The 27116-nt window shown below is 47.0% G+C and overlaps 2 protein-coding genes across 2 annotated transcripts in view; one reads left to right on the top strand and one right to left on the bottom strand.

The window, feature by feature from the left end:
• Positions 1-18191, top strand: part of hat1 (histone acetyltransferase 1) — a 44812-nt gene extending 26621 nt beyond the window's left edge. Inside the window, exons 6-11 of the mRNA XM_067976765.1 lie at positions 8264-8385; positions 8786-8890; positions 11497-11603; positions 13232-13383; positions 15932-16048; positions 17538-18191. Of these exons, the coding sequence (XP_067832866.1) occupies positions 8264-8385; positions 8786-8890; positions 11497-11603; positions 13232-13383; positions 15932-16048; positions 17538-17702 (768 nt within the window). The 3' untranslated portion in view covers positions 17703-18191. The remainder of the gene's footprint in view (positions 1-8263; positions 8386-8785; positions 8891-11496; positions 11604-13231; positions 13384-15931; positions 16049-17537) is intronic.
• LOC137307306 (myosin light polypeptide 6-like) overlaps positions 1-27116 on the bottom strand; it is a 448832-nt gene that overhangs the window by 68935 nt on the left and 352781 nt on the right. The window lies entirely within an intron of this gene.

Below are 27116 nucleotides of genomic sequence, written 5' to 3'. Positions count from 1 at the left end.
TCCCTCATCCCTGGTACCATTCTAGTAAATCTCCTCTGCATCCTCTCTAAGGCCTTGACATCCTTCCTAAAGTGTGATGTCCCAAATTGAACACAATACTCCAGCTGTGGCCTAACCAGTGTTTTATAAAGGTTTAGCATAACTTCCTTGCTTCTATGCCTCTATTAATAAAGCCCAGGATCCCATGTGTTTTTTTAACAGCCTTCTCAACTTGTCCAGCCACCTTCAAAGATTTGTGTGCATACACCCCCAGGTCTCTCTGTTCCTGCACCCCCTTTAAAATTGTACCATTTAGTTTATATTGCCTCTCCTCATTCTTCCTACCAAAATGCATCACTTCACACTTCTCTGTGTTAAATTTCATCTGCCATGTGTCTGCCCATTTCACCAGTCTGTCTATGTCCTCCTGAAGTCTGTTACTATCCTCCACATTGTTTACTACATTTCCGAGTTTCATGTCATCTGCAAACTTTGAAATTATACCCTCCACACCCAAGTCCAGGTCATTAATATACATCAGAGATCACTTCCTCTTGCCATCAAAGATGGAGTCAGAACACTTCGTGGACACCTCTGATATGATTAATATCATATCAAATACACAAAGTATGTAATAGATACAGTTTAACTCATTACAGTTTCAAGTGTAGTTTAAATGTATCCATAACTCAGCAGCACCTGGACTCTACTTAATTCAGGATAAAATTACACTCAAAGTCCAAGGTTAATAAAAAGTCAGCAAGCCTACTGAAGGTTAGCTTCCTTGTACAGCTGACAGGTTAATAGCTTTGAGTACTGAATATGTCCAAATGACTTTATCTGTTTCAGTGCATTGCTTCGCAGCAGCCGATCTGCTTAACCACTCCCTCGTGTTCAATTTTGATGCTCTTGTCGCCAGTGTAACCTTTACTCTTTCCCAGCCTGGTCATTCCCCTGGGTATAGCCCCATCTTATACTCCAAGTCCAAGGGGCACGGATATGAATGTATCTGGCACACAGCTGGTTTAGCCATCTGATCACAGGACACTGCCCCGAGGAACTCCTGCAGTGATGTCCTGGGGCTGAAATGATTGACCTACAGTGGCCACAGCCATCTTTCTTTATGCCAGGTATGACCAGCCACTGGAGAATTCCCTCCCCTCTCTTTTTCCACCCCCCCCCCCCCCCCCCCCCCCCCCCACCACCAGATCTCCATTGACTTCAATTTTACTTGGGCTCCTTGGTGCCAATCTCGACTCCTCTTCCTGATCCTGCACCGTTACCTCTGGAGTCCCCCAAGGATTTATCCTTCAGCCCTTCCTATTTCTGATGTGGAGATGCCGGTGATGGACTGGGGTGGACAAATGTAAGGAATCTTACAACACCAGGTTATAGTCCAACAAATTTATTTTAAAATCACAAGCTTTCGGAGATTATCTCCTTCGTCAGATATTTCTGACATACAAGCTGCATCTCAGCAACATCATCCGAAAACACGACGTCAGGCTCCACATGTACACTGACGACACCCAGCTCTCTCTCACCACCACCACCTCCCTTGACCCCTCCACTGTCTCTGATTTGTCACGCTGTTTGTCCGGCATCCAGTATTGGATGAGCAGAAATTTCCTCCAACTAAATATTGGGAAGACTGAAGCCATTGTCTTCAGTCCCCGCCACAAACTCTGTTCCCTAGCCACCGACTCCATCCCTCTCCCTGTCCGCTGTCTGAGGCTGAACCAGACCATCCGCAACCTTGGCGTCCTATTTGACCCTGAGCTGAGCTTCTGACCCCATATCTTTTTAGTCACCAAGACCGCCTACTTCCACCTCCGTAACATCGCCCGTCTCCGCCCCTGCCTCAGCTCATCTGCTCAGACCCTCATCCATGCCTTTGTTACATCCCGACTCGACTATTCCAGTGCTCTCTTAGCCGGCCTCCCACCCTCCATAAACTTCAGCTCATCCAAAACTCTGCTGCCTATATCCTAACTCGCCAAGTCCCTTTCACCCATCACCCCTGTGCTCGCTGACCTACATTGGTTCCTGGTCCAGCAACGCATCCAATTAAAAATTTTCATCCTTGCGTTCAAATCCCTCCGTGCCTTGCCCCCCCCCCCCCCCCCCCCCCCCCCGCTGCTATCTCTGTAACCTCCTACAGCCCCTCTAGATCTCTGTGCTCCTCCGATTCTGTCCTCTTGTGCATCCCTGATTTCCATCTCCCCTCCATTGGCGGCTGTGCCTTCAGCTGCCTAGGCTCTGAGTTCTGGAATTCCCTCCCTAAACCTCTCTACCTCTCTCTCCTTTTAAGACGCTCCTTAAAACCTACCTCTTTGACCAAGCTTTTGGTCACCTGTCCTAATATCGCCTTATGTGGCTCAGTGTAAAATTTTTGTTTGATAATGCTCCTGTGAAGCGCTTTGGGACGTTTTACTACATTAAAGGCGCTATTTAAATGCAAGTTGTTGTAGGCTGATGGGGCAGTAATTGGTGAGGTTGGATTTGTTCTGCTTTTTGTGGACAGGACATACCTCAGCAATTTTCCACATTGTCGGGTAGATGCCAGTGTTGTAGCTGTACTGGAACAGCTTGGCTTGAGGTGCAGCTAGTTCTGGAGCACAGGTCTTCAGCACTACAGCCGGGATGTTGTCGGGGGCCCATAGCCTTTGTTGTATCCAGTGCACTCAGCCGTTTCTTGATATCACGTGGAGTGAATCGAATTGGCTGAAGACTGGCTTCTGTGATGGTGGGGATATCGGGAGGAGGCCGAGATGGATCATCCACTCGGCACTTGTGGCTGAAGATGGTTGCAAACGCTTCAGCCTTGTCTTTTGCACTCGCATGCTGGGCTCTGCCATCATTGAGGATGGGGATGTTTACAGAGCCTCCTCCTCCCGTTAGTTGTTTAATTGTCCACCACCATTCCCGACTGGATGTGGCAGGACTGCAGAGCTTTGATCTGATCCGTTGATTGTGGAATCGCTTAGCTCTGTCTATAGCATGTTGGTTCTGCTGTTTAGCATGCATGTAGTCCTGAGTTGTAGCTTCACCAGGTTGGCACCTTGTTTTTAGGTACGCCTGGTGCTTCTCCCATATGCTCTTTGACACTCCTCATTGAACCAGGGTTGGTCCCCTGGCTTGATGGTAATGGAGGGGTGAGGGATATACCGGGCCATGAGGTTACAGATTGTGGTGGAATACAATTCTGCTGCTGATGGCAAACAGAGCCTCATGGGTGGCCAGTTTTGAGCTGCTACATCTGTTCTTAATCTATTTAGCATGGTGGTGGTGTCTCATGACACGATGGATGGTGTCCTCAGTGTGAAGACGGTACTTGGTCTCCACAAGAACTGTGCGGTGGTCACTCCTACCAATACTGTCATGCTCCCCACCCTGGACTGTATACCACTGTGCCCCCATTTCTGATGGGCCTGTCCTGTCTGTGGGACAGGACGTACCCAGGGATGGTGATGGAGGAGTCTGGGCCGTTGGCTGATTGATATGATTCTGTATGACTGTATATAAATGTCAGCTGTGGTTCAGTGGGTAGGACTCTCACCTCTGAGTCAGAAGGTTGTGGGTTCAAGTCCCACTCCAGAGACTTGAGCACAAAATCTAGGTTGACACTCCAGTGCAGTACTGAGGGAGTGCTGCCTTTCGGGTGAGATATTAAACCCTCAACCAACATCACTAAAACAGATTATCTGGTCATCATCACATTTCTGTTTGTGGGAGCTTGCTGTGCGCAAATTGGCTGCTGCTTTTCTTGTATTTAACAGTGACTACACTTTTTAAAAAGCACTTCATTGGCTGTAAAGAGCTTTGGGACATCCTGAAGTCATGAAAGGCGCTATATAAATGCAAGTTCTTCTTTCTTTATGTCAGGCTGTTGCTCGACTAGTCTGTGGGACAGCTCTCCCAATTTTGGCACCAGTCCCCAGAAGTTAGTGAGGAGGACTTTGCAGGGTCGACTGGGCTGGTTGTGCCTTCGTCGTGTTCTAATCTGATGCCTGGGTCACAGCCCAGTTGTCCGTCCGGTTTTATTTTGTTCCTTTTCTAGTGGCTTGATACAGTTGAGTGGCTTGCGAGGCCACTTCAGTGGACAGTTAAGAGTCAACCACGTTGGTGTGGGACTGGAGTCACATATAGGCCAGACTCTAATGATGGCAGTTTTCCTTCTCTATAGGACATTAGTGAACCAGTTGGATTTATACAACAATGCGACAGCTTCATGGTCACTCGCTGGTACCAGCTTTTTGTTTCCAGATTTTGTTTGTTTTAAAAACTGAATTGAAATACTTATACTGCCATTTTGGGATTTGATGTCTCCTCCTCTGGATCATTAGTCCGGGCCTCTGGAATCTCAGTCCAGTAACATAACCACTACGTTACCGTACCCCAATTGAGACCATTTGTCCAGCTGCCTCTGCTGCCCACCCTCCCTTCCCCGAGCCCACCAAGTCAAACCTCTCCCTGCCCTAGCCCTGTACTCGCATCTTTCTCCAATTTCTCTCCTATTCCCTCATGTCCTCTTTGTGCTCATCTTGCACATGATACCCATCTCCTGCTCCCTTGACCTTATTCCCACTGAACAACAGACCACCCAACTTCCTGGGCCCCATGCTAACTGACTAAGCTGGGTGAGTTCCTGGCTGAGGCTGATATCACCGTGTACAAAAGGCAGATGGGGTATTGGGAGATGTGTTCATTGTGGTCCCCAGTACTGTCTTTTGATCGTCTTCGAGAGTCGGAGAGAAATTTCCCAGAATTATTTTTTCCTTGAATTGGCCTAGGGTTTATTTTTCTCTCTTTGCATCTCTCAGGAGATAATGTGGCTGCTGGTGGGTGGGGGAGCTTTGGGTGATGCTTAATTGCACCATGACTGAATGGAACAGCCTAGATGGGCCAGCTGGTCTTTCTCTGTCCACCTTTATCGTATGTTCATATGAATCTCTCCAATCAGGTTTCTGTCTCTGCCGCAGCACGGAAATGGCCTTATCCGATCGGGAATCCAGCTTCCAACCCGGAATCCGTTCCATCACAAAGACCACCTACGTCCACCTCTGTAACATCACTCTTCTCTGCCCCTGCCTCAGCTCATCTGCTGCTGGAACCCTCATCCATGCTATTGTTACCTCCAGACTTGACTATTCCAATGCTCTCCTGACCAGTTTCCCACCTTGCACCCTCCGTAAACTTCAGCTGATCCGTATCCTATCCCGCATCAAGTTCTGTTCACCCATCTTCTGTGCTCGCTGACCTACATTAACTCCTGGTCTCATCTCATCCTCTGTTTAAATTCTTTCATGGCCTTGTCCCTCCCTATCTCTGTAACCTCTCCAGCCCGACAACCCCTCCTCCCCTCCCTCCTCTTCCTCCTTCCCCCCCCCCCCCCCCCCCAGAAATCTTTGTTGCTGTCACTCTTGCCTTTTGTGCATCTCCCTCTCCCTTCACCCCACCCCTTCAGCTGCCTTGGCCCCACACTCTGGAATTCCCTCCCTAAACCTCTCCACCTCCCTCTCTTCCCTTAAGATCCTCCAAATTCATCTCTCTCCAAGCTTTTGGTTACCCCATCTAATATCTCCTTTGGCTGGACACCCTTTTTTGTCTGATTACGCCTCTGTGACGTGCCTTTGGCCGTTTTTCTACGTTCAAACCATTATATACATGCTTGTTGTCTTCATCCCCTCTTGTGCTCTCGCTATTTCTCTGTGCGTCGCCTCTGTCTCCTCTTCCCTCTCTCTCCCCTCCCCCACATGTGCTCTCTCTGTGATTCTCAGTTTCTCTCTCCGTCTCTGTGCTAGCTGTCTTTTTCTATCGCTATGATGTTTGCCATTATAAAGTTGGTTCCTCTTTGTCTGCCTTGGGACCAGTCGAAGCACATTTAATTTCTACAGACTTGTCTGCCTGAGTGCCTTCGATTTAGCTCCAGGTGATAATGGCATTTTCAGCTTATTACAGGGGAGCTGTCTGAAATTACTGGAAATCTGTTTTTAATGCTTGTGGTTTTCCCACATTTCTGCAGTGTGATACTATGCTCCATATTTGAGGGCATTTCCTTACAGCTCGTGTGTATGCTGTTCACCTTTTCATCAGGAGTAATTAACTTTGTTATTCTGGACACACTTGGGGAGTTTTTATTACTTAAATTGAGTTGGTGGTGAAGTCAGCTGTTTGAGTGCTGAATGTATAGTTCGGAGTTAAAATGTGTTCCAGGGTTTGTTGTGGCTTAGAGGGTAAATGCTCTGCCTTGTCTGGTGAGCCAAGCACACCAGGAAGGTCATAAGTTCCATCTATGGTGTGTGCTGAGGGAGCTGATCTGAGATAACACACTGTGTCCTTGAGCCCTTGATACATGCAATGAGGCAAAGGAGGGTTGCCCTGGTTGGCACTCAAGGGCAGCCTCCCGGGAGAAGAGCTGTCTGCAATGCCTGGCAGGAGATAGCTGAACAGGGTGATTACTCTCCACAACGCCCGGAGAACCTGGCTGCAAATATGGAAGCAGGTGACAGACCTGAGAAAAGGTGGCCGTGTAATGCTACCCAGCAGTTTCCTATACAAGCATCTGTTTCAAGTATGAACGGCATAAAGTGTGTTTTCCAAATCTGTAACTTTTGTACTGCTCACCCTGCCAAAGATTTTGTACAACCTTACTGCCCTTTGAATGGTTATTACACATGGCCATACTGCAGCATGGCACACATAGACTGCAACTTACAACTGGAACTGTGTCACACTGAAATCTTAAAAAAAGGAGCTTCACACAGCCAATCCTTCCAACACATTCTCCATTTTCAGTTAGTGATGCACAGGATGGGCACATGTCTGGCACTCTACGTGCCCTTAAATTTACACCTGGAGGGCCCAGAAATGAAAGGCCCTTGACTCCTTTTAAGAAGGCCACCCTGGATATGCTTGTCTCAGAGCACACACAACCACAAAGTGATGTTCCAAGAGATACTTTCAAACCAGTGTTATAACGTGGTTAGAATGTGGAACTCACTACCACAAGGAGTAGAGGCGACTAGCATAGATGCATTTAAGGGGAAGCTAGATAAGCACATGAGGGAGAAAGGAATAGAAGGATATGCTGATAGGGTGAGATGAAGAGGAGGGAGGAGGCTCGTGTGGAGCATAAACACTAGCATAGACCTGTTGGACCGAATGACCTGTTTCTGTGCTGTACATTCTATGTAATAACATATTGCTCATGTGCTGCAACTCGATAACAGAACAGTGATAATTGGTTTGGGGGCAGGGAAATCAGCCAGCTTCTGATGTCCAGTAACCCCTGCTGGACAGTGTGCACGTGGGACTCGGGTGAGGGCGGGATCAGGTTCATATGTCGTGTAGTTGAATATCCTGCCGACACTCGCTGTCTCAGCTCACACAAAAGAACAACCAGTTAGGTGTGGTATTGGAGGGTGGCCAATGCCTTAGAGATCATGCCCAGCAAGACATTGCACCTTCGGGAGTGGCAGGGAGAAAACTAGCAAAAAAATTATCCAACAGGTACATGTCCAACCCTCTATCAGCAGATTCAAATCAGCCCCACTGCCGCGCTGGGCAGCCTGTTCCGTACGTTCACCTCCCTCTGTGTAAGAGTTAAATCTAAACTGTCCTTTCACCCTTTGAACTTCTAGGTTTGTGGCTGTGCCTCTTGTACAATCTGTGGCTGTGTTATTAATGTTTATCTTCTCCATGTCCTTTATGATCTTGAATCTTTCTGAGCCTCTCCTCCCATGGGAACATTCCCAGTTTCTGCAGCCTCTCCCCATGACCCAGGGGCCTAATCCCAGCTCTGTATAGTTGCCCTTCACTGCCCCCTCTCCAATGCCTGGACCTTTCTCGTGATATGGTGCCCAGAACTGTACCCAGTACTCCAGGTGGGGCTGGCCAGCGCTCTGTACAAATTCAATCACTCCGAGATTTCTGCTCTGTCCCTCTGGTGATGGGGCCCAAGACCCTATTTGCTTTCTCTGTTGCTCCGCACTCTGTGCTGATGGCTTCAGGTATTTATCCACCAGTATCCCAGATCCCTCTCCTGTGTCCTGTCCTGTAGAATAAGTATACATCGCCACAGTTCATTATCCAATCCCAGGACTGCTCCACAAAGCAGAAACAGCTGGTTGACGCACCTACGTTGCACAGATCCTAAATGGCCAGTCCAGACTGACAGTACAAGGTTTTCACAGAAAATATCAATACTTTAGGGACTGTCCAACTGAAATATTACTGGTTGAATTGTATCTCAGTTCAGTAGTGATAGTCCTCTTTCATGCAGACTGACATCAGCTGTCCAGGATTCAAAGAGTACCACGAGAGACTGCAGACCTTCCTCATCTGGTTCATTGAAACGGCAAGCTTCATCGACGTGGATGATGACAAATGGCAGTATTTTCTGGTGTAAGTATATATCTGATGCAATGCAGGAAGATTTTTTTTTTGCAGACCTTGTATTAATGCCTGTGTCTAAAGTTGGGATGCATGTGGTGAGATCAGTTATGGTCAAGGTTTTCTGCTGATTTAAGGCATCTGTTGGTAAAGGAAAAAAACGGAGGCACAATCTAGGCAGTAACCTCAAACAACTACCAGTAACAATCTGTAGTACATCTCCACAAAGAACACACAAGATCATGCAGAGGGGGGATGAGAGTGGCTGTGGCTTAGTGTATTTGAGAGCAGGTACAGATTGAGTGGGAGTCAGCTGCACGCACATTATCTCCCGTGGAGGACTTGAGGGGAAGTGAAAATCAAGAAGCAGTCATGATTCTGTCATTTCCTTTATTATTTCTGTTTTATGCAGGTTTGAGAAGTACCTTGAAGATGGCTCACCACGCTTTGCAACAGTGGGTTACATGACTGTATATAATTTCTATGCATATCCTGACAAAATGAGACCGCGAATTGGGTAGGTAACCAGCAGCAAGATCCCTTCTAGAAATGTTCTAGTCCTAACTAAATCCTGATCAAACTGCAAATTATAATGAGAAATCCCAAAACAACCATCCTGATCAGATGGGCTGTGAGACATTGCCACTCTCCAAAATGGACTCATTTTACTTTACAACAACAACTTGTATTTATATAGTGCCTTTAACATTATAAAAAAGTCCCACGGCATTTAACAGAGCCATAATTATACAAAAATGGACGCCAGGCCAAAGAAGGAGATATTGGGATGGGTGACTGAAAGCTTGGTGGAAGAGGTAGGTTTTAAGGGGAGAGAGGTGGAGAAACTGAGTGGTTTAGGGAGGGAATTCCAGAGCAATGGGGTTTAGATGGCTGAAGGCATGGCCGCAAATAGTGGGATGAAGTGAGGGGAGAGGCACAAGAAGAGAAATGGAGAGTTTGGGGTGGGAGGAGGGTGTTGGAGGGCTGCAGAAGGTTACAGAGGGAGAAGTGAGGCCGTGAAGGGATTTAAACACTAGGATGAGAATTTTAAATTGCAGGTGTTGGGGGTCTGGGAGCCAACGTAGGTCAGCGAGCATAGGTCCGGGATAGGATACGGGCAACAGAATTTTGGATGGGCTGAAGTTTATGGAGGATGAGAAGCCTGTCAGGAGAGTATTGGAATAGTCGGGTCTGGAGGTGACGAGCATAGATGTGGGTTTCAGCAGCAGATGGACCAAGACGTGGGTGGAGGCAGGCAATGGAGGTGGAAGTAGATGGTCTTTGTGTTGGACAGAATATATGGTTGGTAGTTCAGTTCAGGGTTGAAAAGGACATCAAGGTTGCAAGCAGTCTGGTTCAGCCTGAGATAGTGGCCATGGAGAGGGTTGGAATCAGTGGCGAGGGTACGGAGTTGCGGCGGGGGCTGAAGATGTGGCTAAGGCCGTCACAATGTGTAACTGGAGGAAATTGAAGATCATCCAAGACTTGATGTTGGACAAGCAGTCTGAGAACACAGGCAGTGGAGGGGTTGAGGGAGGTGGTGAAGTCGTCGAGCTGGGTGTCGTCATTGTACATGTGGAAGCTGACCCCCATGTCTTTGTTTGATGTCGCCAAGGGGCAGCATGTAGATAAGGAAGGGGCCAAGGATAGATCCTTCAAGGACACCAAAGGTAGCGGTGTGGGGGTGGGAAGAGAAGCCATTTCTGGAGATTCTCTAGCTACAATCAGATAGATAAGAGTGGAACCAAGTGAGAGCAGTCTGACTGAGCTGGACAACAGAAAAGAGGCTTTGGTATGGGCAACCATGTCAAAGGCTGCAGAGAGGTTGAGGAGGGATAATGAACCACGGTCACAGAGGATGTCATTTGTGACTTTAGTTAGGGCATGATGTGGAGATGCCGGTGATGGACTGGGGTTGACAATTGTAAACAATTTTACAACACCAAGTTATAGTCCAGCAAGTCAGGGGTTAGGGCAGTTTCAGTTCTGTGGCAGGGGTGGGAACCTGATTGGAGAGATTCAAACATGGAGTTGTGGGAACAGTGGGCACAGATTTGGGAGGTGGTAACACATTCAAGGACTTTGGAGAGGAAAGGAAGGTTGGAGATAGTTTGCAAAGACAGAGCAGATGTGGGTGAGTTTTCTGAGGGAGGGAGACAGTACCTGGGGAGAGGGAACCATTCACAATATCGGCTATCATGAGGGCCAGGAAGGGAAGTTGAGTGGTCAGTTTGGTGGGAATAGGGTCAAGAGAGCAGGAGGTGAGCTCAGAGAGCATGGGGGGAGATGGGAGAGAAGCTAGAGAAAGATGCGAGTTCAGGGCTAGAGTGGGGGGTTGGAGCATGGCTTGATGGGGATGGGGGGATGCGGCAGAGGCAGCTGAATGGATGGTATGAATCTCGGTGATTGAAAACGCTGCTCACACTTGTTGGAGGTGAGAGTGGAGAGGGGTTTAAGGAGCTGGTTGGTAGTGGAGAAAAGAAGTCAGGGGTTATCTTTTGCTCTCTAGGATGACCCTGCAGTAGTGAGCGGTTTTGTCGAGGAGAGTGAAGTCTGATGGCGCTGGATGTGGTCCAGCCAGAACTGGAGATAGATGACTAAACTGGTTCTGCAGCCAGATACTTCCAGGACTGCGCCTCATGGACTCGAGGGAGTGAGGATGGGGATCGACTGGGATGGAAGAGAGTAAAGTGGGGGGGATGGTGATCATGGGGATGTGAAGGACGTTCGCCACGTTAGCCCTCAGCCAGCGCATTGGTTGAGATGATCGGCATGAGGGGAGGATGGGGCAGTTGGGGTTTCTGCGACAAATGCCTTGATGGGTCCTTCGGAGAATAGGAGAGGGAAGCTGTGACCTTATCCAAGGCGGGTTTAAGCCTGGGATGATGGCAGGAAAGAAGAGGAGGAGGGATTGGTTGGGAGCAAAGTACCCGAGAGAGAAATGAAAGGTGGCATGACTGGGTGACAGGATGGGGAGGAGGCAGGGGGAAGAAAGGAAGGTAGAAGTAATGGGCTTGGGTCGAGAGCAAGAGCCAAACTGTGCATGCAAAAGGACACAGGCTGATAAATCTGTTCTGCTTTCCTCTCAATTGAACAGTGATTGCTTCTTGTTTTATCTTAAAGCCAAATGCTGGTGCTGCCTCCATTCCAAGGTGAAGGACATGGTGCACAGCTGATGGAGACAGTCCAGAAGTTTTACACAGCAAAGCCAAACATACTGGATATTACTGGTTAGTCTCTCCACTGGGACCTGTTCATCAGCCATTTTCAAGCGAGCAGAATGAATAATGAAACGTTATTGAGAACATTAGAATTTAGAGCAATTAAAATGTTAATGTATGCCAGCAGGGCTCGCTGATCAAAGGTGGCTGTTAGAATCAGTATACCCATTTCCCTGCACAAGGAACACAGCTGTTGCATTTTCTAGCCTAAGTTGCACTTCTATGGCCCTTGGAGGCTTTTATTTAAATAAAAAAAACTCGGGTCAGGGAAGTTGGATATAAATCTGTTTTGTCTAGACCACCCACTTTTGGTAATAATCTGTTGTGGACAGAGTGCTTTGTTGGGCTATGGTGCACAGTTTTTTCCCGCCCCAAGGGGACATGCCTACTCTCTCTCACCAAGATCAGAAAGTGGAGAGGGCAAATTGAACCTGCTTCACTCCACCTATTTAACTCGAGTCACTTCACACTTAAACGTTGTTGACTGATGGAAAAGATTACCACTTAGTAAAGCAAATACTGAAAGAGCTGAGGCATTTCGAAGGAAAATGAACTTTTTAAAATAATTATTTTTGATGTGGGCATTGCCAGCAATGCCCACATTTATTGCCCATCCCTAATTGCCCTCGAGAAGGTGGTGGTGAGCCGCCTTCTTGAACCGCTGCAGTCCGTGTGGTGAAGGTTCTCCCACAGTACTGTTAGGAAGGGAGTTCCAGGATTTTGACCCAGCGACGATGAAGGAACGGCGATATATTTCCAAGTCGGGATAGTGTGTGACTTGGAGGGGAACGTGTAGGTGGTGTTGTTCCCATGTGCCTGCTGCCCTTGTCCTTCTAGGTGGTAGAGGTCGCGGGTGTGGGAGGTGCTGTTGAAGAAGCCTTGGCGAGTTGCTGCAGTGCATCTTGTAAATGGTACACACTGCAGCCATAGCACGCTGATGGTGGAGGGAGTGAATGTTTAAGGTGGTGGATGGGGTGCCAATCAAGCAGGCTGCTTTGTGCTGGATGGTGTCGAGTTTCTTGAGTGTTATTGGAGCTGCATTCATCCAGGCAAGTGGAGAGTATTCCATCACACTCCTGACTTGTGCCTTGTAGATGGTGGAAAGGCTTTGGGGAGTCAGGAGGTGAGTCACTCGCCGCAGAATACCCAGCCTCTGACCTGCTCTTGTAGCCATAGTATTCATATGGCTGGTCCAGTTAAGTTTCTAGTCAATGGTGAACCCCAGGGTGGGGGAGTTGGTGATGATAATGCCGTTGAATGTCATGGGGAGGTGGTTAGACGCATTCTTGTTGGAGATGGTCATTGCCTGGCACTTAAGTGGCAAGTAACATTCGCACCAGACATCAGCCCAAGCCTGGATATTGTCCCGGTCTTGCTGCATGCGGGCTCGGACTGCTTCATTATCTGAGGGGTTGCGAATGGAGCTCGACTCTCCAATCGTGATTTACTAAAGTAGCAGCAAGTATAGAGATAGGTTTAGCGTAAAATAAATGAAACAAATTAATCCTGAGCAAGGGATTTGGTGATGGAGTTGGATTGAATGGCCTTTCCATGTTCCTATATTCTAATTTAGGCTTGTTGTCATTTGTGTCCTAAATCCTACATTTTTTAAAAAGACTTTTGTTTTGGAATTTCAGCTGAAGAACCATCTGAGGACTTTGTGAAATTACGAGATTTTGTTCTGGCCAAACTCTGCCAGGAGCTGCATGCCTTTGCACCTGAAAAACTCAAGAAAGGATTCAGTGCAGAAATGATAGAAGAGGCCAGAAGAACCTGGAAAATAAATAAGGTAATTGTGGTTTAGAACATTTACACACTGTAACTTGGACTTCAAACTGCATCAGACTTACTGAATCATAAAGCCTTGTTTGTCTCTGCAGGTTCTGCTACAGTCACTTATACACTGAACTTTCATCCCTGGGGCCTGGGCTTTAATTCAGTCCGACTGAAAATCTCCTTTGCTGGCAGTGAGGGTCCTGTGTTAACAGTTTGCCAATCTTGCCACAGTTTGTAATGCATGTGGACCCACAGCACAAATGTTCTCCTAAATTGAGTCTCATTTTGGCTACAAGGATGGCTAGTGTGGGAAATAAAAATGTCATACTAGAGCAGTGTGGAGTGCTGGACCTGCCCTGGGAGTGTTTGATGGGACAGTGTAGAAGGAGCTTTACTCTGTATCTAACCCGTGCTGGACCTGCCCTGGGAGTGTTTGATGGGACAGTGTCGAGGGAGCTTTACTCTGTATCTAACCCGTGCTGTACCTGCCCTGGGAGTGTTTGATGGGACAGTGTCGAGGGAGCTTTACTCTGTATCTAGCCCTGTACCTGCCCTGGGAGTGTTTGATGGGACAGTGTAGAGGGATTAACCGTAACTTTGTTTCCTGTCCGTCATCCAACTTTCTATGCAGCTACATTTCTTGTACCAAATGCCTGATATTTTGTAATGAGCCTTCTGTTGAGACATCTTATTGAATGTATTCTGAAAATCCATCCACATTACATCTAAGGTCCAGTTAATATGCTTCAGCCACCATGCGTGTGGGGCAAGCTTGTTGGACCAGGTGGTCTTTTCCTGCCATCATTTTTGTATGTTTGTACTGCATTGCTGGTATCTACACAGTCAGTCAATTCTTCCACACAAAATTTAATTTGTTAAACGTGACATGACTAAGACATCTGAGCTGGCTGGCCTTGGTTATCTCATGCATGTCTTTTATTTTGCAGCTGGAGTGGAGTTTAATATTGTAAATTAATGAAAGCTGCTGCTGTTTAATTTACTATAAACCTGATCTGTAGATTACAGCCTCAGCCACATGGTCCAACAGTCATTATTCTGTGTTATATGGAGACTAAAAGGTTGTGAGGATTAATTTTCTATGAGCAAATTATAGTATTACAGGTTTCTGGGCAAAGACACATTGCTAAATATTGTGCACATATGGTCATGTTTCAATTTGAAGGGAGTGAATTTTTAATGTCCAAAACATGATTTTAAATAAATTCATCAAGTAATGACTAATAAATTTACAATATCACCTTTCAATTCAAGCTAACAGCACTTCACTCTAAGCTTAGGGCAGCATCACAGAAGGACAGTATTAAGTACTCCGATAACTTTCCAAATGCACAGGTGTGCCCATGTCTTTTGCAGGACACTATTGCTGTATTTGACCCTGAGCTGAGCTTCCGACCACATATCATCTCCATCACCAAGACCACCTACTTCCACCTCTGTAACATCGCCCGTCTCCGCCCCTGACTCAGCTCTTGTGCTGAAACCCTCATCCATGCCTTTGTTACCTCCAGACTCAACTATTCCAATGCCCTCCTGGCTGGCCTCCCACCTTGCACCCTCTGTAAACCTGAGCTCATTCAAAAATCTAACTCTCACCAGGGCAAGAGTGCTACCCACTGAGCCAAGTCAGTGAGAGCTTGTCATGTAACCTGTACAAGGTGTCTATGGACTAGCTGCACAACCAGCTGTCCTAGCTGCAGACCCCCATGGGAAGCATAGCCACTCCAGGGCCCTCAGCAGTAGAGCCCCCCTGCCCCTGCCCCTTCCCCCGCCCCTCCCCCCTCCCCCCCAACCTCCATAGCAATGGTCTTAACTTTAGGCACAGCTTCCATTACTGATACATTGTTTGGGGCTTGAGAGATCTTGGACTCCAGTCGACAGCCTGCCTTGTCTGGGCTCATCATGTTGAGGCAGCCATAACACAGGGATTCAATAATCTCACTTGCTTAGTGATCAGTTCCCACACAGATTTCTGGGCATTCTGAGGGAGTGCCCAGCACCAGGGGAATGGCAGGGGCTGGCACAGATGGTGGGGATGTGTCTCAAGGTGATCTCTCATCCAAAACACCCAGCTGTGCTGCTCAAATTACTCCAGATGTCAGATAGCAAATAGGCTCAAGAAACGACCACATCACTCCCCTTTGCACCTACACTCGCAGGGTCATCCACAGACCCAGCATGAGCAATTACTGGACCACCTCCATTCCCAGAGAGACACACTGAGACCTGGCAGCCACCCACCTCGTTTCATCCTCTCATTTACCCCAACTCCTTATTCTCACTCCTAGCCACCATTCTATCCCTGCAACTGTACCCTCTTTAATACCATATTGGACGATCTTCACTGTTATCACCGAGAACAGTTTCAAAGCACCAGCTTTACAAGGGAGTACATTTGCCTCGTAGTTCGCGTCGCCAAGTTTCCTGTCCCAGGAACTGTCCTCCAGTTTTTTTTTTAAAACGCTGCAGTGTTAGTAAAACAATAAACTAGAGCCTGAATGAAGTTGAAACTGCAGTTTGTCAATTTTTTGGTAACTTTTCAGCATCACTCGAGACGGGTGTATGAGATTCTACGGCTGCGAGTGACCAACATGAGTGATCCAGTGCAGAGCAGCGAGTACCGATTGGATGTGAAACGCAGGCTTGCCATCCCTTTTAAGGTATTTGGAACAATGTTTCTCTCGCCCGTCCTGTGTAACCAGACACAGTAACCAGGATTTTTCCATCTCGCTTCTGAAGTTTCCATAGTCAACCTAATTTATTTTTTAAGAGGATTCCCAGATGCTTTGAGGGGGGGGGGGTGGGGAGAAAAGAGACTGGAGCTGAAATGGAGGGGTGGAGAGGGAGACTGGAGGGTGGAATGTGCTACTGCTGCAGTGGGGTGGGGCAGCTGAAGAGACTAATCATTTCTTGTTTAAAATTAACGGGGTGGTCCATTATACTTCCCTGGGATGTAAATACCCTCACCTGCCATAGCAATGCTGGATAGAAGTGACAGACTGGCGTCTCTTGCATCCATTGCTGCTGTGGCATCGATGACATCATCCCATTGTTACTTTTATTCTTTGAATGCTTTATTTGAACAGATGTATTCAACGGCCCTTGTCTCCTCGCACAAAAAATCCTGGAAGTAGTGGCGAATAGCCGGAAGCTGCTGGAACAACTCAGCTAAGTTTCCCCCCCCCATCCCGAGTAGTCAGATTTCAGGCGGAATGGGAGTGGAAGATTGAAGCTAGTATGTGAAGTGGTCACAGTTGGTTTACTCACCACTTATTGCATGTCTAATATATACTTTAAAATGGAGTGCAATAAAGTTGGAAATGTTTTTCTCAGGCTGTGGGCAATACTGGCAAGGCCGGCATTTATTGTGTATCCCCGAACTACCCTGAGAAGGTGGTGGTGGATGAACTGCTGTAGTAGCAAATTCTGTACAGCGAAGAGGGCATTAGGAGTCAATCACATAACGTGGGACTGGAGTCATGTATACCCTAGACAGAAGAGGGGTGACAGGTTCCCTTCCCAGAAGGACATTAGTTGGGTTTTTACAACAATCTATTAGATTTTATGGTCATTTTTTCCCCAGCGGCAGCCCATAAATCACCAGCTTTTACTGAATGGTAGGATTTGAACATGTGACGTCTGGGGTGCTAGTCCAGTACCACAATCACTGCATTACCATACCCATTTATTGCTTGTATCACAGAAGATGAAATTGGTTTGTTCCTTGCTTTAATTAGCAGCCTCTCATTGTAAAGATTTGTATGGTTATAACCCCATCCAACCATTACTGCCACACCCAAGTGTCTATCCTGTCACTGCTGCTACAGCCAAGGATTTGCCTGCAGTCCTCCCCTGCTGCTCTCCAGTCCCACCTCCTAGAGTGTGCCCACACCCTCATATCCCCAGCCCCACTATTGCTAAACCCCAGGATCACCCCACAACCTATCACCTTTCCCTTGAAAGATGCAATGGTCTCTGGTCTCAACTATTGCCTGTGGCAAAGCATCCTATGCTCCAACAACTCTAAAGAACATAGGTGGACCAAAGGAGAGGGAAGAAATGAAATAATTCCTGTGCTGTGTCCCTTCTGGTCCTGAGTGTGGAGACCTGTTCTGTAGGAGTTTCCTTACACTTGTTTAATTTTTCCAGAAAAATAAGAAGGAAGCAACACGTCTTTCCCGTTTGATGCCAGAAGATTGGCTTGCACAGCAGGCAGAGATGAGTGTGAGCCAAGAGCAGGAGTACTTGGAGGAGACCTACCAGAGCACCGTGGAACAGTACCGGCGTATCCTGGAGCGCTTAGCCCGTGTCTGAATTAATTTGCAATTCTTCCTCTTGTCTTGATGCAGGAGTCTAGATTAGTTGACTGTGGTTTGTAATGTTGCTGCATTGTAGTCGGTGGTCAAGAGACTCTTACTAATCACAATAAGTAAGTGGCTTTCCATTGAAATTGAAGCACTTGAATCAATGTGAAGCCTTTCTCTGCTACTGTGTACAGTTTGCTTAACATCGATCAGACACCAATACAAACATTAACATCTTTTTTAAATGTGTATATAGAAGCACTGTACTATATTTTTTAAAGACATTACTCAGTTTTACTTATTGAATCTCCAGCCACAATTAATGATTTTGGTGGAAGGAAGAGGCCAATAGACTCTCTGAAGATGCCCACTTTAGCAGAGAAAGGCACTGCCCTGTCCACCAGCTATGCTTTGTTTTGGCATTGGATAAAAGCAAAAGATTTCAGGTTTGTCTGATTGCTGAACTCTCAAGTTACCAAAATAAAAAATCAGTTGAGTCTTTGTTTTGTATTACTACTCTACCTCTGGTAAAGAAAAATATACCAAATGTTTTCTTTTCACTGTAAACAGCTGTTAAAAGGATGGTATCCTCAGTGGGCGTTGCTGGTACAGTCACTAATACTGGAATTCTACCACCAATAGTGTGTGAAGTAAAAAATATATATATGGGGTGTTTTTAACCTTCTGACCTTTTACGTCCCATCCAATTTTACTCTCCATTGATCTTTCACTTTGGGGCTTCAATCCAACCCAGATTGGTGGGATAAAGTGTCTTGTGTCTCTATAGTGGTGTAAGAATGCTGCGTGAAATGAGTTTGCACAGTTTCAAACCAGTTCCTAGCAGGTGCTATTTTTTTTAAATGGTCCCCATAATTTGCCAACAGTTAGCACTAAAAAAAACAATCTACTCAGGTCAGAAGTACATCTGGTGTAAAATGTAGCAGTTATGGGATGGTCCTTTTAGGTTTAGGTTAAGACAGTGTAGAGGGAGCTTTACTCTCTATCTAACCCTGTACCTGCCCTGGGAGTGTTTGATGGGACAGTGTAGAGGGAGCTTTACTCTGTATCTAACCCTGTATCTGCCCTGGAAGTGTTTGATGGGACAGTGTAGAGGGAGCGTTACTCTGTATCTAACCCTGTATCTGCCCTGGGAGTGTTTGATGGGACAGTGTAGAGGGAGCTTTACTCTGTATCTAACCCTGTATCTGCCCTGGGAGTGTTTGATGGGACAGTGTAGAGGGAGCGTTACTCTGTATCTAACCCGTGCCGTACCTGCCCTGAGAGTGTTTGATGGGACAGTGTAGAGGGAGCTTTACTCTGTATCTAACCCTGTATCTGCCCTGGGAGTGTTTGATGGGACAGTGTAGAGGGAGCGTTACTCTGTATCTAACCCTGTATCTGCCCTGGGAGTGTTTGATGGGACAGTGCAGAGGGAGCGTTACTCTGTATCTAACCTGTGCTGTACCTGCCCTGAGAGTGATTGCTGACCCTGGGTGCCTGAAGTGTTCTATTCCCATCACTGAGAGCTCATGCTTTTGAGCCCAGAGATTCAACCAAAATCAGTGATTTGCTAAATGGTTGATTTGCAGATATTCATGTGATGATCTTGCAGGGATTACATCAGTGAGCATTGCTTCAGTGTTACTCTGATTATGAAGCCTATTGGCCATTTTTGTTCCATAATAGCCTGCAAGCATGGATGGATCTGACCCCACTACCTTCACAGTTTCCCACTTGAAAAGTGTTCTTACTGGGTTCTGTTGTCTCATCTCAAGCCTCTGATCGTGGTTCTAAAATGTCAGTGTTTTGTGATATCTGAACTCTGGACTCGAGTTAAGGCAGCAATACATTTTTGTTCATAATTAGATAGAATGTACAGCACAAAAAACAGACTCTTCAGCCCAACTGGTCTATGCCAGTATTTATGCTCCACACGAGCCTCCTCCCTCCCTTCAACCTACCCCATCAACATATCCTTCTATTCCTTTCTCCCTCAAGTGTTTATCCAGCTTTTCCCCTTAAATGCTATTTGCCTCAACTACTCCATGTGGGAGCGAGTTCCACATTCTAACCACACTCTGGGTAAAGAAGTTTCTCCTGAATTCCCTATTGGATTTGTTAGTGACTATCTTATATTTATGGACCCTAGCTCTGCTTTCCCCTGCAAGTGGAAACATCTTGTCTACGTTCCTGCAGCATCTGGGGAAAAAGCTCATTGAGGTATTTTGCTGAGGTTCCAAAATAAAATGTTCATTTTGTGTTTTGAAACAGAAAAGAACCATTCTGTGTACAAACTCTCCCAAGTTGTTTTTAAAAATTCAGTTAAGAATCCTTCAGCAACCCTTAAAGTAATTATATTTTTGCAGTTAAGAAACTGCACATGTATGATTGAACCTATTTAAAACTAATTTCTAATGCTAAATATTCTGAAGTAAAATGAAACTTGCAGGTGATCTTTCCTGATCAATACAGCACAGGAGACCACCATTCGGCCCATCATACCTGTGCTGGCTCTTTGAAAAAGCTGTCCAATTAGTCCCATTCCCCTGTTCTTTCCCCATAGCCCTGCAAATTTTTCCCCTTCAAGTATTTATCCAATTCCTTTATGAAAGTTGCGATTGAATCTGCTTCCACCACCCTTTCAGGCAGCGCATTCCAGATCGTAACAACTCGGTGCGTAAAAATGTTTTTCCTCAGGTTCTTTTGCCAATTACCTTAAATCTGTGTCCTCTGGTTACCGACCCTTCTGCCAGTGGGAACAGATTCTCTCTATTTACTCTATCCAAACCCTTCATGATTTTGAACACCTCTATCAAATCTCCCCTTAACTTTCTCTGCTCTAAAGAGAACAACCCCAGTTTCTCCAGTCTATCCAAGTAACTGAAGTCCCTCATCCCTGGTACCATTCCAGTAAATCTCTTCTGCATCCTCTCTCGGGCTGTGACATCCTCCCTAAAGTGTGGTGCCTAGAATTGGACACAATACTCCAACTGGGGCCTAACCAGTGTTTTATAAAGGTTTAGCACAACTTCCTTGCTTTTGTACACTATGCCTCTATTAATAAAGCCCAGGATCCCATATGCTTTTTTAACAGCCTTCTCAACTTGTCCTGCCTCCTTCAAAGATTTGTGTATGTGCACCCCCAGGTCTCTGTTCCTGCACCCCCTTTAAAATTGTACCATTTAGTTTATATTGCCTCTCCTCATTCTTCCTACCAAAATGAATCACTTCACACTTCTCTGCGTTAAATTTCATCTGCCATGTGTCTGTCCATTTCAACAGCCTGTCTCCTGAACCTCCTGAAGTCTGTTACTATCCTCACTGTTTACTACATTTCAGAGTTTTGTGTCATCTGCAAACTTTGAAATTATACCCTCTATACCCAAGTCCAGGTCATTAATATACATCAAAAAGAGCAGTGGTCCTAATACTGACCCCTGGGGAACACCACTGTATACTTCCCTCCAGTCTGAAAAACAACCGTTCACCACTACTCTCTGCTTTCTGTCCCTCAGCCAATTTGGTATCCACACTGCCACTGTCCCTTTAATCACATGGGCTTTAATTTTGCTAACAATCCATTATGTGGCACTTTATCAAACGCCTTTTGAAAGTCCATATACACATCAACCGCACTACCCTCATCACCCCTCTCCGTTACTTCATCAAAGAACTCAATCAAGTTAGTCAAACACAATTTTCCTTTAACAAACCTGCGCTGACTTTCATTTATTAACCCATATTTTTCCAAGTGTCAATTAATTTTGTCCCGGATTATTGTGTCTCAAAGTTTCCCTATCACTGAAGTTAGACTGACTGGCCTTTAATTGCTGGGTTTATCCCTCTCCCTTTTTTTGAACAGGGGTGTAACATTTGCAATCCTCCAGTCCTCTGGCACCACTCCTACATTTAAGGAGGATTTGAAGATTGTGGCCAGAGACTGCAATTTCTACCCTTACTTTCCTCAGTAACCTAGGATGCATCCCACCTAGACCAGGTGACTTTTCTACTTTGAGTGCTGCCAGCCTTTTTAGTACTTCCTCTTTATCTATTTTTATCCTATCCAATATCGCTACTACCTCCTCCTTTACTGCTACAATGGCAGCATCCTCTTCTCCAGTGAAGACAGATGTGAAATATTCATTTAGTACCTCAGCCATGCCCTCTGCCTCCACAAGAAGATCTCCTTTTTGGTCCCTAATTGGCCCCACCATTCCTTTGATTACCCTTTTACTATCCACCTGGGCCAGATCCCCATTCAACGCACTGAAATTAACCCCCCTCCAGTTGAGTATTTTCACATTTGATTGTTCCTTGTCATTTTCCATAACTATTCTAAACTTAATATTATGATCAATGTTCCCCAAATGCTCCCCCACTGAAACATGCTCCACATGCCCCACTTCATTCCCCAGAACTAGATCCAGCACTGCTTCCTTCCTCATTGGGCTGGAAACATATCGATCAAGAAAGTTCTCTTGTACACATTTCAGAAATTCCTCCCCCTCTTTGCTTTTTACACTATTATTTTCCCAGTCTATATTAGCATAATTGAAGTCCCCCATTATCACTACTCTATAGTTCTTGCATCTTTCTGCAATTTGCCTATAAATTTGCTCCTCTATCTCCTTCCCACTATTTGGTGGCCTCTAGTATACACCCAGCAGTGTAATAGCTCCTCGATTGTTCCTTAATTCTAACCAAATAGATTCTGCCTTTGAACCCTCAAATACATCATCCCTTTCCAGTGCTGCAACAGTATTTTTGATCAATACTACTAATCTCCTTTCACCGCCACCCCCCCCCCCCCCCTCCTTTCTTTCCTTCCTTATCTTTCCTGAATACCTAGTAGTCAGGAATATTAAGTACCCAATCCTCCCCTTCTTTGAGCCAGGTCTCTGTTATTGCCGCTATATCAAGGTCCCATCGGCGACTTGAACCTGCAGCTCACCAACCTTGTTTACCACGCTACATTCATTTACACGCATGCATTCTAAACCCATCTTAATCTGCCTCACATTTGCCCCTGTCTGATCCCTCCTATTTCTGAACTATTCTAATGCTGTTTGTCTCCCGGTTTTTGTACCTGTCCACTAGCTTTTAGTGATTTCTGTACTTGGACTCCTAAATCTCTCTGCTCCTTCACGGTTCCTAGCTTTTCGCCATTTAGAAAATACTCTGATCTATCTTTCCTAGACCTCACACTTCTCTACCTACTCTGTCTAGACTCTTTATAATTTTGAATACCTCTATCAAATCCCCTTGCAACCTTTTCTGCTCCAAAGAGACCAACCCCAGCTTCTCCAGTCTATGCACATAACTGAAGTCTCTCATCCCTGGAACCATTCTAGTAAATCTCTTCTGCACCTTCACATCTTTCCCAAAGTGCAGTGCCCAGAACTGGACACAATACTCCAGCTGTGGCCGAACCAGTGTTTTATAAAGGTTCATCATGACTTCCATACTTTTGTACTCTATGCCTCTATTTATAAAGCCCAGGATCCCGTATGCTTTTTTAACCGCTTTCTCAACCTGCCCTGCCACCTTCAACAATTTGTGTACATATATCCCCAGATCTCTCTGTTCCTGTACCCCTTTTAGCATTGTGTCCTTTAGTTTATATTGCCTCTCCTTGTTCTTCCTACCACAATGTATCACTTTGCACTTCTCTGCATTAAATTATAACTGTCAAGTGTTTGTCCATTCCATAGTGGAGTTGAGGTCAAAGATCAGCCATGATCTTATTGAATGGCGGAGCAGGCTCGAGGGGCCGTAAGGCCGACTCCTGCTCCTATTTCTTATGTTCTGTCATTCTGAGAGTGGACAGCAGGAGCCTCTTCCATGGAGCCAAGGCCGCTCTCCTGGGCCTCTGCTTGAGAACAGAGTGCAGGAGCGAGGTGACGCTCTGAAAGCCCTTTTGAACAGTGCCCCCGCCCCGCACCCCCCCCCCCCCCCCCAAAAGCCAACATGGCAGCCGTCTGAGCTTCTATGGCGGCAGTGTGAGCTGTCACCAGAGGCTCCATGACGGTTTCCACTGCGGTTCTAATGGAGCTGACGGCTCGGTCCACATTAGACAAAATGGTCTCCATGCTCTGTGCGAAGACTTGACACAAGTTGAAGTTAGACTCCTCCATGCTCTGAGCTATTGTGCACAAGCTCTCTGGCAGGCTGTCCAATGCATCTAGTATTTCCTGGTGTGTGCCCTAGTATTTCCTGATAGATGCCCATCAGCCTTCCTTGATACCCTGGCCCCTCGAAGTCAACATTTTTTTTATTCGTTCATGGGATGTGGGCGTCGCTGGCGAGGCCGGCATTTATTGCCCATCCCTAATTGCCCTTGAGAAGGTGGTGCTGAGCCGCCTTCTTGAACCGCTGCAGTCCGTGTGGTGAAGGTTCTCCCACAGTGCTGTTAGGAAGGGAGTTCCAGGATTTTGACCCAGCGACGATGAAGGAACGGCCGATATATTTCCAAGTCGGGATGGTGTGTGACTTGGAGGGGAACGTGCAGGTGGTGTTGTTCCCATGTGCCTGCTGCTCTTGTCCTTCTAGGTGGTAGAGGTCGCGGGTTTGGGCGGTGCTGTCGAAGAAGCCTTGGCGAGTTGCTGCAGTGCATCCTGTGGATGGTGCACACTGCAGCCACAGTGCGCCGGTGGTGAAGGGAGTGAATGTTTAGGGTGGTCTACAACGACATAACTAGGGCAGATCTGAGTCCTCTACAGCAGATCTGGCGTGTGATCTCACCCTCCAGCGAGCTGGCACCTGTGGTGTCCTATCCCCCTGCCCTAGCCCTGCACATTAGTGCCCGGTGAGTAACTATGTGACAATCCCTCCTCTGACCTATCCTCTAAAGTACGAGTGGTATCAGTCCCAGTGCCAGCCTGTGAGGTGAGATCGAGTGCCGCTGCTCCTACAGGAAGACTGGCCTCCTCTTCATCCACTGACTGAGGGGCTTCAACATCTTTAACACCTGGAATGAAAGAGTGGGACAAAGGTTAGATTTTAGTGTGAAGAGAGAGCAGAGAGAGATGGATGAGTATCTGGTGAAAGCAGCTGCAGCTTGTCATGCAGAGTGTGTAAGGTGAGATAGAAGTAAGAAGGGACAAAGAGGATAAGGTGTGAAGAAACGCTGTGTGGCGTCTCTGCCAGCGTTGCCAGTCACCATGGCCGTGACTCTGCCCCTGCCCGTGAACGCCAACACGCTCTCTTCAAGTGGGGAAGAGGGTGGGCAGGTGGGCTCGGCCTCCTCCGCTGGCAGCCTCCTGTCTGGAGTTATTCGTGACCTCCTCCTGTAAGAAAGAGGGGAGTGTGTTAGTGAGCGTCTTGAGATGTTTAGAGTCTGTGCCTGTCACGGTGGAATAGCTGGGATGTGGTGTGTCAGATGTGAGGTGTGGGGAAGTGAGGGTTCCAATAGTGGTGAGTGTGAGAAGGGGGTGCAGTGATTGTAGGAGTGTGAAGGGTCAGTAGTATAAGCGTTGCTTTAAGAGGGTTAGCTGTGGTGGTGCCCAGGGTGGGTAGGAAGGAAAGTGAGAGTTTGGCGCAACAACGACGTGACTAGGGCGTAACTGACATCGTAGTCAGTAACTGAAGGAGAGTATTGTGAGTAGTGAGGTTGGGGGTGGTGGCGGTGTGAGCAGAGAGTAAGAGAGCATGATTCTTACCTTGACAACTCTGGTGAGGTTGTTGAACATTTTCCAGCATTGCAGCCACGTCTTTGGAGCTAAGCTCCCAGCATTGACCTCCTCAGTGACCTCTTCCCACTGGTGAGGGAGTTGTTACCCGGAGGGTTTTCTGCCCCCTGGGGGGGGAAGAGGATCTATCTCCTCCTGTCCACTGCCTGCACCTGGGCTTCCACAGTGGCACCAGAGAACCTGGGACTCGATCTGTAGCTCTTGCAGCCATTTTTCTCCTTCAGAAGCCTTCCCTCCTTTCTACAGCCAGAGGGCACCTCCCCTTTAAGAGATATTAGCTGCCTTTGGATGGTGTCAGTGATGTCCGATTTCCCGGCCTCCAAAACAGACGTGCAGCCAATGAATAGCGTGGGCAGCACTGGCTGCAGGCCTGACCTATGATAATGAGCAGGCAGCACCAATTTCATTGGTCCCTACGCCCATGTGACCAGGCAGCCCCACCCCCTGCGCCCCCGTTTTCGGGCACGATCAAATTTCTAGGCCGAGGACTCAGAAAGTCTACCTGCTGCAGTTTTAAATGTGTGGTTCACACTGACTTTAAATAATCCTTCAGTGACTGACTACGATGTCAGTTACACCCTGGGCACCACCACACTCTTAACCCTCTTAAAGCAGCACTCACGCTACTAACTCTTCACACTACCCTTGCCTGCCCTTGTGAAATGGTTTTACACCTTTCTACACTGTTGATCAATGCTGGGTGTGACGGAATTGCCAGATCAGTGCCAGCGCCAGCGTCCTGCAGGCAGCACAACTCATGTCACCATGGTGAAAGAAAGCCCCAGGAGCGCGATCCAGGAGCGCGAGGCTCTGGTCTTGTCCCTCTTGGAGGAGGGAATATAGGTCTTCATCAGCGGAGCCTGTTGTGCTTCTTTTGCCTGCTGCCCTGGTGTGGTGCCCAGTGGGTACAGCTGGCACCCAAGTGGGCATGATGGTGCCAATCTGGGCTGACACCGTGGGTGAGAAATGCCATCAAGTGATTTGGTGGAAACTGCCAGTGAAACTGCTTGCCTTGCTGTCGGACGGCGTCCCAGTGCTGCTGGGCCTCTGTTGAGAGCTGGTAAAGAGTTACGCCATTGTTGCACAGATGTTTCCTGGTGGGGGGAGGGGGTTCAGCAATTTACACGGTTTCTGCATTCAAGTTACTCCAGAGCTGCAGCAAAAAAATATTTAAAATTAACTTACCCCTGAAAACTTGCGTGTAACATCAAGAAATAGTTAAAATATAATTGCAAATTAGAATAAAGTCCATCTTTCAGAACCGAGACCCCGTCTGCCCTCTCAGGTGGTTGTAAAAGATCCTGTGACACGATTTGAAGAGCAGGGAGTTCTCCCCCGTGTTCTGGCCAATATTTATCCCTCAGTCAACATCACTAAAACAGATGATCTGGTCATTATCACATTGCTGTTTGTGGGATCTTGCTGTGTGCAAATTGGCTGCCGTGTTTTCTACATTACAACAGTGACTACACTTCAAAACTACTTCATTGGCTGAAAAGCACTTTGGAACATCCTGAGGGCGTGAAAGGCAAGTTCTTTCTTTTCTTTAAAGCGATTGGCTCCTGAGGTTGTTGACTAAAACTTTAGTCCAATCATCCATGACATATGACGCGAGTCAGCCACGATACCACCTCCTGCTGCATCATGAGGGACATCACTGAAGCCCTGTCCGGGAGGGTATTCAGGTATAATCAGACCACCTGCAGCAGGACCAAAGGCAACTTGCTTCTCCCAGA

Source organism: Heptranchias perlo, chromosome X (genome assembly GCF_035084215.1).
Source record: "Heptranchias perlo isolate sHepPer1 chromosome X, sHepPer1.hap1, whole genome shotgun sequence".
Lineage (NCBI taxonomy): Eukaryota > Metazoa > Chordata > Chondrichthyes > Hexanchiformes > Hexanchidae > Heptranchias > Heptranchias perlo.
This window is presented reverse-complemented; position numbering and strand designations above follow the sequence as displayed.